Source organism: Larimichthys crocea, chromosome X (assembly GCF_000972845.2).
Source record: "Larimichthys crocea isolate SSNF chromosome X, L_crocea_2.0, whole genome shotgun sequence".
Lineage (NCBI taxonomy): Eukaryota > Metazoa > Chordata > Actinopteri > Sciaenidae > Larimichthys > Larimichthys crocea.
The window spans coordinates 11,098,754-11,120,187 of NC_040020.1; the positions used below are offsets into that span (position 1 = coordinate 11,098,754).

At 38.1% G+C, this 21,434-nt stretch overlaps 1 protein-coding gene across 1 annotated transcript in view; it reads left to right on the forward strand.

The window, feature by feature from the left end:
• The window catches only part of prkcaa (protein kinase C, alpha, a), a 130,319-nt gene that overhangs the window by 51,096 nt on the left and 57,789 nt on the right, over positions 1-21,434 (forward strand). The window contains exons 5-6 of the mRNA XM_027282846.1: positions 18,123-18,234; positions 19,443-19,571. Coding sequence (XP_027138647.1) covers positions 18,123-18,234; positions 19,443-19,571 — 241 coding nt within the window. The remainder of the gene's footprint in view (positions 1-18,122; positions 18,235-19,442; positions 19,572-21,434) is intronic.

The window sequence follows — 21,434 nt, forward strand, 5'->3', positions numbered from 1 at the left end:
CCACGATTGTGAAAAGTAATATAGGACCCTAGAGGGTAAAGACCTGTACAAGAAATCTAACTTAATCTAAACTTAATTTAAAACTCTGTTTTAAATTTCTCTATTTCTCTATTTTCTATACATATATTGTTTGTTTTGACCTTTTTTCAAACAATGGAGCAATATGCTGCAATATCTGTTCTTTATCTCTAATGTATTACAAAAAAAAATATTTATTCAGATTTTTTCTAAATATATAAAAGTAGACAATCATAATTCTTTTTAGATTACAGAGTTTCACCCAAATATTCTGTGATTCTTTGCATGTCTTGGAGAGTAGTAGTATTTAATGTCTGCTTGCTTGAATGTAAATCCAGCTCCTTGTGCCTGTGTGGTGTATTGGCCCTTGTATCAGTGTCCACATAAATCAGCCTCCCACCCCTCACTGTGTCGAATCCCATCACATGGTTTCAGCACACGCCCCTGTGCAAGCCTTGGCGCAGATACAGCCTCCAAGGAAACATGGTCACAAAGAAACCTGATGCTGCATATTTGTGCTTAGTGCACTGATTTTATTTTGGTGTGTGAGTGCTGACATGTCCTGCAGAGACCCATCAGGGTACACTGTTTTGGCAAAATGACTAAATCGTTGTAGACTCAAACATGCCTGCAAACACACAAGATATGCACAGTAATCACACTGTGAGAGGTGCCAGACTGAATTATCTCTATGGCTCGTAGCTAGAGCTGGAGCGTGCAGAACGTGCACATGAGAGGAGACACATAACACCTATTCAGGTCCTTCTACAGGGAATAAGAGAATGTACTCTACTCATATATTGTGTCTAATGAAGTTTGATCTCTTTCACCAAGCTATATTTATTATCGTAGATGAGCCACCCTATATGTATGATGTGTTTGGAAATGTTTCTGTGATGTCATTCTCTGTGTGTAAAGCTATTCCTCTGATATATGATATTATATATTAACAGCAGTTGCTCAGAGTGTGGTGGATGAGAAATCAAGAAAGAAGTTTAAAAAAATATATAAGCCATTACTGTTATTACAGTCTGCTGATAGACTGGATATCAGGCAAGAACAGGAGAGTTTAGTTTAGAAAAGAAGTGGGAGGAGAGGGAAGCAGAAAGGAGATGCAATTTCCAGATAATAAAGCAGTCAGAACAACATGAAGTACTACCTAATTGTCCAGTCCTGTGCAGGATTTGATCCTAAGGCTTACTTGCTGTAATCTATTGCTGCATCCTCATGGTTACTGTAGATGCACTGAAACTAGTTGGATGATCATTTTGTTTTGGCTCTGGCCTTCTTCTTTTATTAGCACAAAATGACTTTGTTCTATAATAAATAGTCAGTGTTCTTAGCCAAACAGACAGATTGTATCTACAACAATATGGAGAAGCACTCATTTATGAGAAGTCATCTTCCCAGAGCAGGGCTTTTCTCCTGTGCTGAGACAAACGTGCTGTTGGTAATACATTTTAATGAAGTTTCTGATGTTTTCCCAAAAATGTTGACCATGCATCATAGTTTGATGTTTGTTGCTTATGCCTTGCGGCATGACAAAAACTCATAAACGTTCTCATCTTAGACCCTGAAGGGGTCTCCTGAGGGGACACGGGCTAATATAAACAAAAGTGTATGCTTACAGAAGCATTCTCAAAACCTTCATGATGATATGTGTAGATAATACCACCCAAGTCACAATACAGCATTTCAACTTTAAGCTTTTGTCACTGGAAGCAGTCAGCCACAGACATATGAGAACAGATGTTGTTTTGAGTTCCCATGCTCTATGACAGACAAAAATAAGAACTCAGGCAGTTATTAATCTGTCTGGGAAGTGTTTATAGAGCCAGACTATGGATCTTATCGGGTCTTTTGAACTGTCTCTATAGATATTTATGCACCATAGACGTTGCTTAAAGACAGTGTAAAAGTTGTAGAATGATACAATGATTGTATTAACCTTAATACCTGCTGGTTTTTATTTCAGAAAAGCTTAAACTTTTAACTTCAGCTTTAACTTTTCACATAAGTCTCGGTGGAGGACATGTGAGACTAGTAGAAAGTAAAGTCTGTTGTTACAGAGCAGGTTGAATGTGTTCACTGTGTGTTGCTGAGAAACAGTGTTTATTCAGAAGCTTCCCCTGATACCAGGAGAAAATTAAAAAAACAACAACAAAGAAACAGATTGATTTCTAATTGTTACATGCACAACAATGCCTATTATCTTCATGCAATTATGAGACACTGCTGCTTGGACACGATTCATGTCAGCAGATTAATTCAGTTAGGTTTAGTTGATGAGACTGACCTTCAAATACCGTAAGATAGAAGTCAAATTATGGGCATGTAAACATCCAAATAATAAGAGCTATTGACATCCAGTTCATAAAGCCTCTTTGAGTCTCATCAGTCTATACAGTATATACAGTAAATTCCTTGAAGGTTAAGCAGGAGTTTAAATAATAGTCTTTGCTTTTCTGGACACAGCTTAATTAAACACATTGTATCAGCATAGCCCAAACCATATCCAAATAATAATGCCAGTAATATGTCCAACCCTATGAAACAAGCCATCTCAACAAAAACAACCGCTTTCTTCCAAACGTACCAGTACAGTGCCAGCCAACCAGAATTGCCAACGCCAGTCAGATATATCCATTCATTCCAACCAGATAATCGAGTGCCTGTCATCGACCTGTCACAGGGCTAATTTTAGGTGGTTGCATCTATATGTGCATTAGTTAATGTGATACTTCTTTTAAAGATGCTTCCTGGTCCAGAGACAGTAAGACTTTGACATGCAGTCACAGCTGGGATGTGACAAACTTCAACCCATGTCAACCCAGGGGAGCAGGCTCTTTCCACAGCACTGGTGTTATGACAGATCGATATATATAATAAAATGTATTCTCACGACTCACAAGCAAAATATTAAATGAAATTTGTGATTTATTGTGTCATGTCCAAATAAAATGCCATTAGTTGTGATGTTTATTGTTGTCATTAAAATCACACACTGTCATTTGATTTTGTGTCTTAATTATTTTCACATGTTGACATAGGTGACACAATTTATCCAGTAATGCTGCAAACGCACTCCATGTCTTCCATTGTTACAGTATTGGATGATTTTGTTTTAAAACTGAAGATTAAATCAGTCTTTTTGAAACCTACTTTCTTCTTCAAATGGGTTTTGGATTTTCCTTGTGGTTGATTCAGTTTACACATTAAAATAAAGAATTGGTACACTATACTGTACATTGCAAGTTGAAGTTACAATTTTTAACTTTTAAGAAAATAAGACACAATGTTTTGTCACTTTTCTTTAGAAATGTGTCATTATTTCCAGTGATTATCTGTGTTGACTTATAGCTGATAGAGCTTGCCCTGGGCTACCTACTGATGGTATTTATATGCTCTGGGATCCTAATGAACAGTAACAGATCTTGAGTCTCTCTTGCTAATGGTCTGTGACGTGCCTGTCTAAAAAGTGGTTTGATCAAGGCTTTGCTGGGGGAAGACAATGCAGAAGGGTGTAAGTGCTTACATGCTCCCAAGTGTGTGTGTGTGTGTGTGCTGCTGTAGGATAGAGAATGGGTGGGTACTTGGAGGTGCTGAATCACTTCCTGGTGAAACTTATCCTGTTGGAAAATATTAAATTGCCATTGTTAAAGTGAAAACATCTATGGCCTCAACTAAACTTTGTTGAGAAATTCTTCAGTGCTGTCATCTGCTTGACCTTTCAACACTGAGGCAGTTCACAGACTCTTATTTCCTATTTCCTTAACACCTACACGGTTGTTTCCACACATACATACAGATAAACACACTAAAACAGACAGCAGTAATTATTAAAGGCAACTTTAAGACTAGTTGAGGTCACGTGTGCACTCTCTAATTTATGTGGCAAGGGGAAAAACAAATGCTATGCCTCGTTCTTCTCTAGGGCAGATTTATCATCACCAATGCCTTCCATTTGCACACTCTTTAGAGAGATTATCTCCATCTGCATCCTGACTGTCGACTCTCGGCTTAACAGGAATCCTAGTAAGGTGATCAAAGAGATAATGTCTGATCCTTTGCCTTTGTCATGACATTTAAGCTTTAGTTTATTGCAGCAGCTAGGTCTATTTTGGATGATAATTCACACACCAGGATAGGCACAAAAACTAAATATATTTATTAAAGAAAACATAGCTATCTTAACTTAAAGACTTTATTAAAGACTGACTTATCACTCACTGAAATCAGGATTCTACGTGTCTAGCACCTAACTGCCTTCATCCCAAAGCCTTTCCACCTATCTTTCCAATAGCACGAGAAGTCATCTTCCTTTACAATCAGGCTAAGAGGGTAGCCTGATTGTAAAGTGTAAAGGATACTCAATTTAAACACTCTGGGAAATGTTAATTTCAAAATCAAGATCAGTCCAGCAGAGTGTTCATCTGTAGACCCTGTACAGTTATACAACTTCAAAGTATAATATCTTAAAAAAATAAATATTTTACTCTTAGTAGTAAATCTATGCTTTCCCATTCTGATTATTCTACTTGCAACCACCTTGAAGTTTGGTTTTGGTGAGTGTTGAATGCTTCTTTTTTCTGCTTTGTGGTTAGTCCTAACCCTAAGCCCAACTCTTCACTCACTGTTACGTCATTGATTGTGAGTGACACAAACATATGGTGTACCCTTTACGTTACAAAAACGTGATGTTTTAAACCTAACCTTTAATAGTGAAATTGCTGCATCCCTATCTGGAATCCCCCTGGAAGATCTGAAAATGTGGACTGAATGAAAATGTAATTATACTTTTGGACTGTGTAAAACACTTGTGTTCAATATATGGATTGTCTGTGTGAAGTCATCATCTCTCTGTGAGTCTTTTTGAAAGCCTCTCTAGTGGCTCTGCAGCAGGGTCATTTGCCAGTTTTAGACCCCTCAGAATCAAAGGGAATGTTTGTAGAGCTGTCATTTTACACCGCCATTCAGAAGATATCAGCCAGAGAAGATCCAGAAGTACCATTTCTCAGCTAAAATCCATTGGAACCACAGCTGGCACCTCAATGGATCTGTTTCTAAGTACAAGTTTGATTACTGCACTTTGAACAACTCAGAGGACACTGGCTTTGGACTGAGACACACAATGCCATGTTTGAAAGTTATCTTGTAATTTGAACAGCCAGTCACTCCACAAAGCAGCATTGTTCTCCCTCCACTGATGCTTTTGTGACTGGAAGAATGAAGTTATTACTGCACTTACAGAGCAACCCATAACCTCCACTGTACAACTGAAAGCAACAACATCACAGCCACTGGGGATTGTCTTACTGTTAGTCATGAAATTACTAAACCTGCCTTAGGAAGTCTAAGCAAGTTGAGGGAAATTGGACATGACATACAAGTAAAGTGCAACACTTTAGAGATTTCCACATCACAGATGTATGACTGTGTACTCGAGACATCCAGAATGCAACTGGGTTTCTCAAGGCTAAGCGGTCTGTTTAATCACAGTTCCTACCTCCTTGACCTCTTTTTTGCACACACTCACACAAAAACATAAAGAACATGCATCTACAATTTTTGTGCTATATATAAATACACATTTGCATATACACACAAACACTCCAAAACTTGTACTTCACTGATGTCACACACAATTTACCCAAAGTGTGTACTCAAAGTCCATACACAAAGTGTATGTGTGCACCCAAAGTACACACATAAATACATACACATTCCACCAGTCCCTCAGTGGTTTGTTTACAGCAAGTATCTGGTAGCCAGTCTTGCTCCAACCATGCTAAGTATTACTAATGACCAGCGCATGGGAGAGTTGGAACTGCTCTTGACCCCGAATCAACTTGGTGTCACAGTTCCTGTGGGACGAGAGTTTGTCCTGACCAGTGTCTCCTGGCATGGTACAAAACCTATCCATCTACATGACACATGATATCAGTATTGAGCCTTAAAGCACCCACAGAGGTTTTGCATGTTTAGCCTATTAACCACAAATTGTGTTTACATTTTTTGTACCTCTATTTCACAAAGCATAAAGTAAAGGTACCATAAAGGGATGTCAGGCAGAGTTTTTATAACTGTTCTGCATGTCAGTGCACACAAAAACACTTGAAATAGAAGCCTGACAGAGTCTGAAGTCTAAACTTGACCTTGCATGTAACGATGAGGCCTGAAGCTGAACCAGCAGTAGGTCTGAAGCTCAACCCCAGAAATAGAATGATACAAGTTACAGATAGGTCAGCCTGACTCTCAACTTCTCCTTCCGTATCTCTACAGACTTGTAGTTCTCTGTACTTGTGCTTCTTATTTATTGTAGGTAAACAACTACAGGCTTATCTGCATTGCAACAGGCAAGGAAAAAAAAATGTACTGAGGACTTAACAAGAAGTTGGTTAGGAACTGGAATGATACCATCTTGGCATTTCACTTAACCAATGCAGAAGCTGGACAGAGGCAGCATTTACTTATCCAGAGATAATCTCTTCTGTATAAATCAGTGAGAACATGTAAAATATCTACGAAACATAGACCCCATACCACTATAATGATCAATTTGTGACCCAACTGTTTAAATGGTTATATTCTAACAAAATGTAAAACATCCAGTCTATAATTTTGCTGCTATTCAATTCTTGTTGACATTTGAAGGAATACAGGCCAACATCATGGTGCTCATTGTAGATTACTAATTCAGTTTGTCTAAAGAAAAAAGTGTTAGTGAGAAATTAAATGTCAGTTTTGTGGATCACAGCATCTGTAGCAAAAATGCACTTGAATGCTACTACCTATAGTGCAATTAACCAGTAGGCTTCATAGCATTTCTGACCAAGAGCTACTGTTTCTCCTTGCACACAATCTTCTTTTTACACTAGGCACTACAGTATGTTTGCAAAATTCCTGGGCCTTCTAATGTTTTGCACAAGGCCAAAGTATCTATTCCTCCAGTCCATAATGAAATCCCAAAATGCAGACACAGACACATACACAGACAGAGCTGCATAAACAAAATTGATTTCTCTGACAAAAAGTTAACTTTTATTGAGTTTTCTGCGGTCTATACCACCGAGCAATGGCCACAGAAAGCTGAACAGAGTTGAACAGACAAGTTACTGCCCCTGTCAGCTGGCTCATTATATTGAAAAAAGACTTTGGTTATTAGATAACTTTTTGAAACACATCTTGTGAAGTTCTTTTAATTATTAACCACCTGACAGATGGTCTGTGTCTGATAAGCCAATTTATTCTGGCTTTTAGCATTTGTAACATGACCGAATGAACCAGCAGGTCTAGTTCAGTTTTATCCCCTCATTTTTTTCCACCTGTTACCATGCTGGAGAAAAGGTTGGCATAGAAGGTAATAAACAGTGCAGTCATCTTCAAGCCGACGTGACAACTGTGACAGACCCCCTTGTCCTCTCTTGACCTTGTGATTGTCACTCACAACATGCGCGTGTGGCTATGTTAATGAACCAGCGTCTCTGCTGCGTCTATGTGTGTATGTGGGAGTTCATTTTTTTTCTAGGTGTGAAAAGGCAAGGAGGAAAGTTTGTTTAAGGCCTCTAGGGTCTCAGAGTTGTAAACTGAGTTCAGTGTGTCTCATGCTATTTTTTTCTCTAAATGGTCCCTTTATATAAACCATGGCAATAAAAAGGTGTTTTTGTTTTTGGTGTAAACAGCATTTATAACTTTACATTTCATACACCCTTGCATGTGACTAACAACATCCTTACAATTGCACCAGAATTATGAATCTTTTGAATTCACAAATTAGAAACACTCTTGATTGTGTGTGTCTGAATTGGGTCTGATCAACAGGTGGTTGTCTTCATCAGAACTTATGCTGTATTTTCTGGCGTCTTAGCAATGGCCCATATAACAAAAATATAGGATCGCTATGATTTTTGTGTTCATTTTGTGCAAGAACTACCTTTTGAGATTTCTTAATGTGTTGCTGAAAGCTTAATTCTTCGTTCGAGTCGTATGCTTGGAGACAAACAGCCCTGATTCAGCTGCAAGAAGCTTTGTGACTTTCCAAGTTCTAAAGCAAATAAAATAGTTGCCTAAAAATTATTACTGATGGAATGAAATTTAAATACACCTCATGGGATACCTTAGTTTTTTAGTTGATTTGTCACTGCAGCTCACAGAGAGGCTGCTTGTTAAAATAACAGAGGACATGACATATCCAAAACTTGTGTTGGATCAATGAATAAATAAAATAAAAAGAACCTACATGATGGAGACACATCTTTCAGTAGGCCCTGTCAGGCGTACACTGATTGTTTAGTAATCAAGCTCTTGAAAGTTATGCAACCAACTTAATTATTATTGTGAAGCTTGTCCAAATATAATAATAAATGTCACAGAACAGGAGCACCCAAGGTCTGTGATAGATGGCATTCATTCATACAAAGTCAGTCAAAAAGGCAACTTGGGCCCTGACAACAGTTGAAAGTGTCAGCTATTATCTCTTGCTTTCCTAGCAGACAGATGTGTTAACAGATACCACATGGCAAGGAAAACCCCCTGTGAGCTGTGGTGGCAACCTGCTCTCCCTCCCAGCACTCAGCAGCTTAGTGAAAGGCCAAGAGGAATCAGGCTGGTGATTTATATGCTAAAAATAGTAACCTTGCCTAGCCTAACACTTCATGTCTGGATAAATGATAGCTCCATTTGTTCTCTTCAAAGCTTCTCCTCACCTTAATAACCTCACAGCTCTTACTCCTAGAGCTGCCGGCCAAGGATATTTACTAGAAAGTGGCCAGCAGAAAGAATTGTGTTTGTACCTGTGTCTGTATGTTTGGGGAAATAAAGTGACAGGTAACTCTTGTTAATTGAGTCATTCCTGCTCTATGAAACATACCAAGACGCTTAAAGCATTTTGATAATCTTTGTGTCCATCCATCCATGAGTGACTGTGATGTGACAGTTTTATATCTAATACAACAGGGTTTGATGGGAGGATGCAAAGGTGATTAATGCTGTATTGTGTAAAATATAATTAAAGGATTTTTATGTAATTAAATTGAATGGTTGCAATGTAGCCTAGTGACTAAATTAGGTGACAAAGTGACACAGACTGACTTGCATGGTTCAACACATTGCCAGGATATCATTAGTAACGTATGAAGGGGATTTCACTCTACAGCCAGGAACAGTGGCTGCACATGGTAGGGAAGCCTTTAACTCCCTGGTAGTGCTGATATTTCAGGTATTTAAGGCCTTTAATAACTTGTTTTGTAATGACAATGTCAAATTATTTTATTAGATGATGATTAGATAGACTGTATATAATAAGTGTTTAATTGTAGACTATTTGCAGTATTACTAAAAACACTCGACAATTAGAGTAATCAGTACCTTATTCAGTACTTGTCTTCCTGAGCATGCAGTCATAGTCTTTATCAGAAACTATGTAACCCACTTCAGATGTCAGATCTCCCTGCCAGTCAGCATATAGCTATTACTTGGATATTCTCAGTGCAAACTAATACTGCAGCTGCAGCTATTGATTTAGGAGATTGTCAAACAGACATACATACAGCTCTGGCTTGGAGTAAAAGAAAACCATCCTGCCATACCTTTCCAAACTTGACTGCATGTTCATGTCTGTGAATCTGAGGATAGCAGTGCATATACACAGGCACAGGTTAACCACAACAGAGGATGACTCAAAAACCGGTAGAGGGAGGAGCCTCCTACCACCTCCATTTCAAATGTCAGCTCCCAGTGAGGGATGATGGGTAAAAGAGGGATGAGAGTGTTAGGTAATGGAGGGGAAAGAGGGAATTTGTCTGATGCTGCATATTAAGGAAATTGTTCCCCTTCAGGTGTCACCGTAACAATCTTGTTCCCTGTCCTGGAGGGAACAAAAAGGTCAAAGAGATAAGTGAATGAAGTAGGTGACAGAGATGAAGTGACAATCGGTGTGTCTAATTTCACACACTCTCTCTGTCTCTGTCTCTCTGGCTGCAAATGTCACACCAGGTGGATCTCTTTAGACTCTGTGGGAGGCAGGTGGACCATATTAGCTATCCAGCCTCTTTGAAGATTGCTACACCTATTTCATATTTTCCATGCAATTAAGAAAAAAAATAGATCCATCAGTGTTGTATCGGTTCTAAAAAAGCTGCTTTACAATTCATTAACCGTCCTGCAGCTTTTGTCTTGTTCACAAATGAAGTGAGAATAGCATCAGTTCAAAGACATAGTCTGTCACTTAGTGTGCATGCACTTTACTGTGATGAAGTCAGCTTCAAGCTTTGTGCAGTAACTATTTTTTGTAAACATTATGGATAAGAAATATGCAGTTCCTGAAATCTAGATAGGGAATTGAGAAACCTGACTTGAGACATGGACACTATTGTAGAGACAACAAGGATGGAAAGGATGTAAGAAAAGATCTTTAGAAAGAGCGTTACAGGCTCATAATTATAATAATAGGTCACCCCTAAATAAACTGGTTTCCACCACCATTTGTAAAATTCAATGCATGTAGTCATACATACATGAAAAAGATTTCAGAATTTGCATAATCATGCAAATTCTGAAATCTTTTTCATTTTGTATGCATGTTTGATGTTTTGTCCTAAATGTGTTAAACAGCACCAGTGTGTAGTAGCTTCACAGTCCATATGGTATTGCAATTTCCTGCCAGTTATACTTGTTAACTCAGTTACACGAATACTATTTCAGACATGTATGTGGTAATAATTCCAAAATGTGTTGTGTTTTTCTTTAGTACTAGTAGGTACCAGCTTTGATATTCATTGTAATGAAAATCTGCACATTCATTTTGTTCTTGTAATGTGTATAACACTTCCCAGTCTGCTGCTCTAATTGCATTCACATGCATAAATGCATAATACAAATTAAACCAAACAACAATTCAGTCCGCAGGTGTCTCTTTCTGTTAACACAGGTTGACCAGATGCAAGACGCACATTGCATTAACTTTGTATGGCTTACAGGACTTTCATTTATTCCAAAGTTAAACTGAAAAAACTATTAAACTGGTAAATGTAGCTGTAACACCAAGCCATCTGTTCAGTACGGGAGTGGTCTTTTAGTCCTGATTACTGTTTTGAATTTGTTAGAAGTATTAATATTTCCCTGGGTGCTTTTAATACAAGGATGCTGCTGTTGTGTTGCATGCTAGTCAATAAATGTCAGTATTTTAGGACACAAGGTCACATTGTGTTATAATATTTGCTTTGCAGTTTCTATGTCAGTGTTTAAGATGCAGTCCTGCTGAGTTATTACTACATTTTATGTCATAAAATCACCACTAAAGGTTCTGTAAATTTTGATTATTTATTTATTACAACTGAAGCGTGTATACAGGATGGAGGGTGATCCTAGTCTTATGCGTCATCCCCTCCCGCTCTTCTGCTGGGAAGACCCTGCTCAGTTTCACCCTGTCAAGCTGTTCATTAGCCGGGGCTGGTTGGCATCCTGTTTGCTAATTAAACTGGATTGGAGAGCCTGGCTAATTAGCCAACATCACTGTGCCTGACCCCCTGTGCTTCTGTTTTCATCAGTATCTCCTGGTTGCCTTCAGTCTTTTGATCAGCCTCCTGCTCCTGTCTGTTTTTGATCTGTGTCTTCACATGCAAATCTGTCTGGGATTACGATAGGGCGAATACTGAAATACATTTCAGCATTAGTTTAAGGGAAATCATGATATAGGGTGATTGTTTACTTCACATTTATCAAAGGATTTTATGTTTATTCTGTGCTATCAAGGCCATGTTAATTAGAATCTATAAAAAATACAGTATATTTCTTGTTTGTTTTTTTGTGCAGCTTCAAATGTATTTTTCTGAGAACCTCCATTAAGTTATGGCTATCCTTGTTTGTAACAGCTGGATACTCTGCATATTGATGCACTCATGCCAGCATAAACTATTTAGACATGGTCTGTAATTGTTTGCTGCTGCACGGTTTGACAATAAACAGTACACCAGCCACAAGAAAATCCAATGAAAAATAAAAGCGTTTTTCTACTGACATGATGCAAAATCTGTCTGTGCATTTGAGATCTGCGACATCCTTTTGGCTTTTTGCCTTTTGATATATTACCAGTAACCAAAGGGCGACCTCCTTGCTGCAGCAACCAGTCATTATGTAACACCCTCTGGCTTTGTTTTATCATTATGGCCTCCTTGTGTTGAGCCTAGTGATTGAGTTCATCATTGCTTTTGGCGCAACACTCTGCTTACCCTGCTGTTCTGGAAGGGCAGCGCCGCCCAGTCTGTCTTGAATTTCCCATTAAGACCCAATTAGGGTGTAATAGAGGATAGAAAGCCACAGGGGTAAACCCCTCCATCCCACAGCTTCCAGAAAACAGTTTAATGGACAACCAATGTGCTCAGTGGCGTGAAGGCGGATACACTAATTTACAGGTTTCATTTTGTGCACATTACAACTTGCCTTGGTGAATCTTTAAACGGCACCCTGCAAATCAGTCAGAGTAGACAGCTTACACCTCCCAGGGAGGATGTTGACATGAATTCATTTTGAGAGGTTAGCTACAAGTGGTCGAGCAGTCTCTGGTAGCATTAATAATTAATTACTAATTTAAGTAATTTATGTACCCAGATTTAGTAGTTACAACTTCTCATGTATAACAATTTGCTAACAGTATCTGAGTTTATTATTAATTGAATATCCGTAGCCACACTAACAGCATTGTTCTGGGTACTGAATGGCAATGGTCCAACACTTTGGTCGAGACTGAAATAACTAAACAGCTATCACATTGATAAAATGAAAGTTTATGAAAGACATTAACGATCCACATAAGATGAATCCTAATGACTTTGGTGATCCCCTAACTTTTCCCCATGAGCTATCAGTATTTGTGTTTTTGAGTGGAAAGTCTCTATTAGACTATTGGATGGATTTCTATGTAGAAGAACCGATCCTATTACATTTCATGTGCCATTATCAGGTCATACTTTTAATTTGTCCAGTATTGGTTTGTGACCAAATACCTGTAAAGGTAATAAAAGCTCCCATGAGTCTCAGCTAAACTCTGTGTTTAGTGCTAATTAGCCAGTGTTTGCATGCTCAATGTTCAACTGTCAGTTTTTGATATTTTATTTCAATAAAATCAACATGTTAATCGGTAATGGAAACAATTGTAGACACAGCAACAAAGACTATAAGAGAGATATTCAGCCAATCCAGGAAGACAAGTGTCTGTTTTTATGATCTGTAGCAATGGTTGACCACTTCTTAGATTCTGCCAGGCACATACACGTGTCAAGCATGTCTATCACCTCGGTTGGCCTTTTATCATTCTGTCTCTTTGTTGTGAGTATTTTCCATTATCTGTGAACATTTAAGCCATGTTTCACCCATCACAAGCTGATGTGACAGTTGATAAAAATACATGATCCATCTGCAGCCGAATGCGGCTCTTAGTCGCCATAACTCATTCATGCTGTAGATGGAGGGAACAAAGCAAAGGAGGGGGAGGCGGGTTGAGGGGAACAAGAGGATAATCCTTCAGGATCAGCTGTGTGTGGGTGGACATGAGTAAGTGCAGCTGGCACAGCCTCTCTCTCTCTCTTTCTGTCTCTCTCTCTTTCTATCTCTTTGCTGTCTGGCTACCTCCCATTTTCTTGTTGTCCTTAACTAACACACTGACTGCTGGCCTGTGCACAGCGTGGTCCGGGCTGCTAATTGGACAATATGCAGTGTATGTGATTGTGTAATTTGACCTGATCCCTCCATGAAAATGATAATTTGACAAAATGGCAATATAAATATTTTGGCCATTGTAGCCACAAGTATTAATAGAATACAAATTAAAATGAGATTTGCACAGAGGTTACTGTTGCTACAGCCAGAAGAGTCAGACTTTAAAGTTAGATCCTGCATGTTTAATCAATTTAATAATTCAGTCAGTTGTGGTACCTGATTGTTTTTTGGATATGGATCAGTTTGCTTTAGTTTGCCTTTGCTGTGAGGTGTTATTAATGCATCTACTGTGTGTTTACACTGTCATTCGTGATGGAGGAGTATAAAATCACTCAAGATGATGGACATCTCAGATTAAGCTGACCATCAGACTTCGGTTTGGCAGTCAGAGATATGCTGAACAATTTGCTGTAAAATTCTGAGAAATCACTGACTCATGCAAAAAAGAAGAGCAGAAAATGTCCACTGAGTTTGTAACACTTGCACAGTGCACGTACATCCATGATTTATACACAGCTATAAGGACATTTAAGTGCTTATTAATGTGCTGTATTTATCCACAATTATAACCAATGAAGACATTTTATATTTCATTACTATACTTACATCTGCTTACACCAATATTATAGTGTGTTCTAAACCATTTATTAAATGTGCTTCTAATGCCCTTTACATTGTAAATAGCGGATTACTAATTAATAGCGGAGGACTTCAAATAAAGTGTTGCTAATTTTTAAAATATTTGTAGGTACATAGTGATCATAATCTGCAGTATATTGAAAGTTTGAGTTGTTGATGAATTGTGATTATTCACTGATACTTTAAAGATTATATCAGGACTGATAATATAGGGTATAAATATGTCTGTGGCAGCTGACATATAAGGACTTACTTATCACTTACACAGGTAGATGATTGAAAAGATGACAAAGGAAGCATTTGTCTTTCTCCTATAAAGGTGTAAATACTCACATTGACAGGCAGGGCAATAACAGATTTGAAGAACAATCTGAAGAGCCAGAGTGAGTCTTTGTTGCATTAGCCCAAAGCCCGTTGTCAAACTGAAATGGCAGTCAAGTCTCACACTTTCCTGGGAATATTAAGCTTTCCTATTTCCAGGGAATACAAAGACAGGTGTTCTTTCAAATAGATGCAGTAAAAAAAAAAATAAAAAAAAAAAGCGGATGAGCCTGGATAATGTTCTCAATGCAAATCCACTTAAACAGATTCCGACTCTGAAAGAGATTTACAGTACAGCATAATTTAAGAGTGAGCAGGAAACCACTTTGAAGGGGCGCTTGGAAAAGTGGCAGTCATCCAGTTTTCTCTCTGGTGGAAAGTACCTCGTAAGCTGCAGGCTGCATGAAATGAATGAATGAATCTATGGATGTGACATGGACCATACACTGTATTTTTCAAGACATCACGTCTTAACTAAGCTAAGTTAACTTAGCTTTACACCTACAGATATTTACTTATGGTAGAGTTTGCACCCAGTGCCATTTCCTTACTTTGATACTATATTTCATTGCATTGTAAATTTTCAGCAGAGAGAGAGAGAGACAAGGGAAAAGGATCCAGCTCATGAATGTTACATTACCTTTTTGGCCCTGAATTGAATAGTCTGCTGGGATGCTGATCAGGTGGATTGCTGAAGTGCCAAAATGTATTACTTTCGGTGTAAGTCACACTCTTGGTTTTGTTCTGTACACTGAAACATCCCCTGGTGTGCTAAGTTAAGGATAAGGTCCGACAAGATGGATCACGGAGGCAACCGTCTGCATGTTGGACAACTCTGGTTGCCCCGTTGTCCCTTAAATCCTGATTATGGACATCCTGCTCATTAAATAGTCTCTTGCCAAAGAAAAATAATTATCATTAAAAATACTGCTAATTTATATTTCTAAGCATTCTGCACCCAAAATTTAAAGTTTTTCACAAACCACAACTCTGAGGGTTTGACTAATACCTAGAACAATCTTCACCAATCCCATAAGATCCTTAAGCAATGGTAACGTTGTTCACTTCTTCACTAAATAAAATGGACATTAGATACTATTTATATACAGTATATACACTGAAATTCACTGAACACTGTTGGGGTTCAGAATTGAGTATAGCAAGAGCTAATTTATTTCTACAACTGAAGCACTCTCTGTCAGTTGAGTTAAACATTTGACCTGTCATAACTCTGCTTTATCTTCCTCCATCTCTGTCTGTTTTGACTGTATATCATAATATTCTTTATGGTTAATACTCCCTTATTTGTGTATCCAAATGTTCCAAAATTAGAATGAATGCTGGATTGGAGTGGTGATGTGCACCTGATAAAACAAAAAAGTTGTTAAACTTACTTGAGAGGGAGGAAGTTAGTTGCCCATGCAAATACGGAGCCTGTGTTTAGGAATGACAAATGCAAACGAAGCACAATAGATAGGTTGTTTTATGAGTGCTGTCTTACAATACGAGTCCAGCCTACATAACAGTGTCAGTATACAAGTAGCAAGTTTTACGAGTGTATTCTTTTATAGACTGTAATATATGTACACTGTATTAAATAATATCTAAATGTAGTGATGGCTAACAGTCTGCATTAACTGCATCATTTATACTCCATGCCCTCGTTTCATGTTTAGACTAAAAGATTATTGTCATGTGTCGTTATTTAAAAAATAAAATTACAACTCGAAACCCTAAAACTATTTGACTTTGTGTACTTGATTTGATAGGATAAATTTTACATGTTAAATGGATAACGTAATCACGTAGCATGACTGTGATTTTGGTCCCAGTGTGAATCTGCTGTCTGAGTAATTCTTGGACATGCACAGATGCATAAGAATAGCTTCTAACCTGTTTTAAATCCAGTAAAATGCTCATTTAAGCACCACTCAAGCAGAATTAACCCTCTGTCAGGATGGATGATAAAATATTAGCTGTCCTTGTCAATAGTCAGTATCACATTTTTGGAAACCACTTCACCTACCCTGCCAGACTAACACAAGAACATGACCATGGAGTAGGTACAACAGAAGGTATGTTGTTGTAAAATATGGTCAACAAAAAAAGAGGGTATAGTAGTGGGTAGAGGGTAGTAGACTTGCATGTAGGAAAATAGTCAAAAATAGAAGCCAACAAGAAGTGTTTTATCTTTACAAACACATGATTCAGCCTTTTGCAACCAACAACTCCTTTACTACGCAGCCTTACAGACACACATGCAGTGTTATGCTCTGCACTAATCTCTCATTTTTCACACTTTGACTAATATGATATTTATGTAGAGAGCCTGGAGCAATGAACTGCGATAATATAGAGGCCAATGATTAAAATAAAGCTGGCTTTGATGAGTATTTACACACGTACACAAACCATGTACTGTACTGGTCAGAAGGATAACTGTACAGGAGATAAGCACTTCTATTATTTGTGCAATGCACGCATTCTCATGCATGGCAGTCTATGACACTTGCAATGAAAAAAGCAGCGTCTTTTTCAGTGTATAATATTGACTTTTTGAGAATTTGTGTGTAGTTTTTCTCTATTTTACTTGGGTAGGTATGCAATATTTCTCAGATTGTATTGCATTGTGTACACAAGCACAGCTTAAAAAATGAATCATGTAATTATAACAGTGAACTGAACTGTACTTCTTGCTTTGGAATTCTTAACTTTAAACAATTCTCCTTCACTGATGTGGCCAAGGAAGATGGAAAGACAACTCAAGCATTATGGTTTGATAAAAGGTTGTTATAGACTGATTGGCTGCCACTTCGGGTTGTATAAGAAAAGAAAGTATGTGGTGATTGCTGTTAGGTTGGCAATCAGCAAAGAATTGCCGGACAAAATGGAATCCAGTGATGCACTAGGTTGATTTAAGCTTTCATTTTTCTTTCAGCAGTGTCTGAGTCTCAAAGGATAAGGCAAGCAGCTGTTGTTGTTATTCAATAGTTTTGCCTTTCCCCAAATTCACTATAAAACTATGACTATTTCAATTTACCACTTGCTTTTTCCGCTTCAAGCTCTAAAAGTACAGTGTCTAACATTTAATAGAATCTATTAGCAGAGATAGAATTAGCCTTTTATATCTACAGAGAGTCCGCGACCTCTTACACAGAGTCCACCATGTTTCTGTAGTAGTCCAGAACAGACAAACTAAACCCTGGCTCTAGATTGGACCTTTCGTATTTCACTGTAGTTTCTCCTACAAGGGGAAGGGGAAGGAGGGACGAGGGAGTATTCAGTTGGTTGCAGTCTGCAATCTCATAGCTAGATGTCACTAAACCCTACACATACTGGGCCTTCAACTAATTGACAGTTGGTAATTGATTTGCCTTTTCAGTCATTTCATTATTTCAATAATGGTCACTTCCCTCTTTTGATTCCTCCAGGATCCCAGAACGAAGCACAAGTTTAAGATCCACACCTATGGGAGCCCCACTTTCTGTGACCACTGTGGCTCTCTGTTGTATGGCCTCATCCACCAGGGCATGAAGTGCGACTGTAAGTGTAACTTCTCACTTAAAAGATTTAAAAATGGACATTTTATCATAAAACAGAAAAAAGTGAGTGTATAAGTATCAGTGGGCCTTGATGTTCAATAACGGTCAATAACGCTGAAGCTGCATAGAAAATAATGGTTTACTGCAAGTGGCTATACACTCATTATGTTCTGTTTTAGAGCCACTTCATCAACATCAGTCTCCCCCCAAAAAAGCCTGTTGCTCCTCTTCACTGAATATCACAGACATATGAATTCCTCCTCCTCCTTAACTTTCACTCATTAAACTCACACATGGTCTATTTTCAGTATGCAGCTATGTTCGATGCACCCTGAATAGGCCTGCTATGAAAGCTTTACTGCGTCTTTATTAATATCCCTCCCTCACTCTTCTTCCCTTTAATCTTATGTTAGTGGATTAGTCTGAATGCCTTAATGAGCTCCTAAATACATTATCTTCCACCTGCTACAGACCACCAGTTATGCCTAATGATTGCTCCAGGGTGTACATAAATAGAGATGTGGAGCGGGAAATTATTTTGGCAAATCAATTGCACGTCTAATCACAGCACAATAAGCTTCCTCTGTAGTATTTTTAAGCACTTGTGAGCCACTGGACAGTTACAGTGAGGCACAGAAAATAGATTAAGGTAGCAGCATAGCCATTTTTAAATATTTAAATATTTCTCACCTACTCACCTCATTCACTCACTCATTGGCTTTAAGTAACCATTGGTTCCTAATCCATGAAATTTTGGTTCAGCTGGCTGACACACATGCCATGTATGCATGACATCAGAGGGCTCAATCTGCATCATAATCTCCTCTTTCATACAGCTTTCAGAAAAATACAATCCTTTAATATTGTGCCAAACATGTATGATCCATGGAATGAAATTGAAATGTCCTTATATAGGTATAACAAATCAAGCAGCTTACTATATTTGAACATTAAGCCATAAGCGTGCGTTGCTTTTATATGATCTGATTACAAATGGTTTATTAATATAAATGATCATCATAGCTGTAGATCATGCTGATTTGATTTTTAATAATATTTTAGAATTACACAAATTTGAAGACCTAATATAATTTACAAAAGCCTTTTCGAAGAACACTCTGAGCCATTCAGTTTGGTTTGGGTCAAATGCATAATGCTAATTTAAAATGTTTGTGTTTGATCTCCTCTCTCTCCTCTCTGTCCCTGCAGCCTGCGATATGAATGTTCATAAGCAGTGTGTTATGAATGTGCCAAGCCTGTGTGGAACCGACCACACTGAAAGGAGGGGCCGTCTTTTCCTCAAGTGTGAGGTCACCGTGGATAAACTGCAGGTCACAGGTAGGCCTTGTAATCTCTGTTTGCACACCCTGGATTGAATGGGCTTAAAAATGCAATGTGTGATGTATGTTTATGTAAGGTGCTGATGAAGACTCGTGATTTTGTGTGTGTGTGTGTGTGTGTGTGGTAGTCTGAGGTGAAAGTGTATGTGGTAGCAGAGGCTATTCTGTTTTCGAATGTGTACCTGGATGGATTTAGAAACTTTGCTGCAACCTTTTTTGGTCGATAAACCATGACTGTCTAATTTCACACATTTGTTCTCTCTTCCCTGCTTCCATTAACCTTAATTGAACCCTGCCCACCTTAACTCTGTCTGCTTATGTTGCAGTGAATGCAACTGCTAACTCCATTGCCTTGTAACTATCAGCTATCAGCATGCTGCAAAGGCCATTCCCTTTTTGGTGCACAGATCGATAGAGCTTCTCCTGCTAAACATTCTTCTGTAAGAAACAATTCACAGTTACGACACACTTGGATGGCAATCCCAATCCAAATATATAGTCCTGCAGTGGTGTGTGGTCTGCTGCGTGGGCCTTGCGTTGTTACTCTTTTTAAACAGTCACGACTTGCTCTGTGTTGGCTGGAGTTTCTGATGTAACTGAATTGTCCCTGCAAAGCAGATTGATCGCTTGAGATATTAATTAATGTCTCATCAGAATTACATAAAGGCAGGGATCTGAGCCCTGTGCTCTGTCTTACCATTATTCATTAAAAGACTATTCTGCATGATTGTATCACTGGCTTTTCCAGTCATTTTAATTACTGATGCCTTTGGTTTGAAAGGAACACCTGGTCTTTGCCTACTACGCTAAGAAAAGGATATAATGAGATCCTATAAATAGCATTTTTACTTAATGAAATGTAATGAATGCTGGTGTCCAGACATCCTTTAGAAATCTTCTTGCAGTCATTTGTTAATATTGTTTGAACAACCAAAAAGTGTCAAGCTGTCTGAAAAGATGCTTGTCTAATCTGCATTAATGTTATAGATAATTAAAGTTGTGGATATTCATATCTCTGTGAATCTATATCCTTGTTAGTATCTATTCAATAAGATATTTTAGCATGAAAGCAAAAAGAGTCTTTTTTTTGGCCTTAAAAGATATCCTTGAAATTATTTTAACCACTCCAAGACTATTCTGTTCAGTTATCTTTTTTTTTTTATTATTTAGTTTCCTGTGCTTATTCATCTTCTGCATGTCTGGTGCCTTTTCCAAATGCAAACAATGCATGTAACAAGATGTAGGCTGAGGTCTTTTAGTGAGTAAATCACAAATTGCTTGACAAATCATAATTGTTGACTTTGCAGACAGTGTTGAATAATCCTCTCAGAGCAAATAATGGCCGCCCAGCTGCTGTGGTTAAGCTGAGATAATTTCATTCATAATCTGCTGTGACGTTGTGAGTTCCTGGCTAAAAGTAGAACGAAAATGAACAGTGTCTGTTTGATGCTGCTGTGAGTCAAGCGTTATCAGTGTTCAGTATGACTTAAGGGACTTGTAAGAGCCGTGGTCCTCCAACATGGCTGCTGTAGAATGCTGGATCACTGGACATAGCACTGTTGTGATTGGTTTCACTAGTTTACACTTGTGTGGAATGTAATAAACAGTTTATACAGATCTCTGCAGAAACACAGTAAGATTGATAAACTGAATAAAACAGCATAGCATCTGTTAATACTGATTCTGACATACATATTTATATAAAAAGACTTGAGAATAGTGGAATATACATGCTGCACACTCGCCAAATTATCTATACTGTTTTGTCGCATGAGTTTATTAGGGGAAAAGTACAGTAGCACCATGTGTTTTTGCATAGGGGCCTATTTTCCCTTGTATTTGAGGCATGCTGCACATGCCC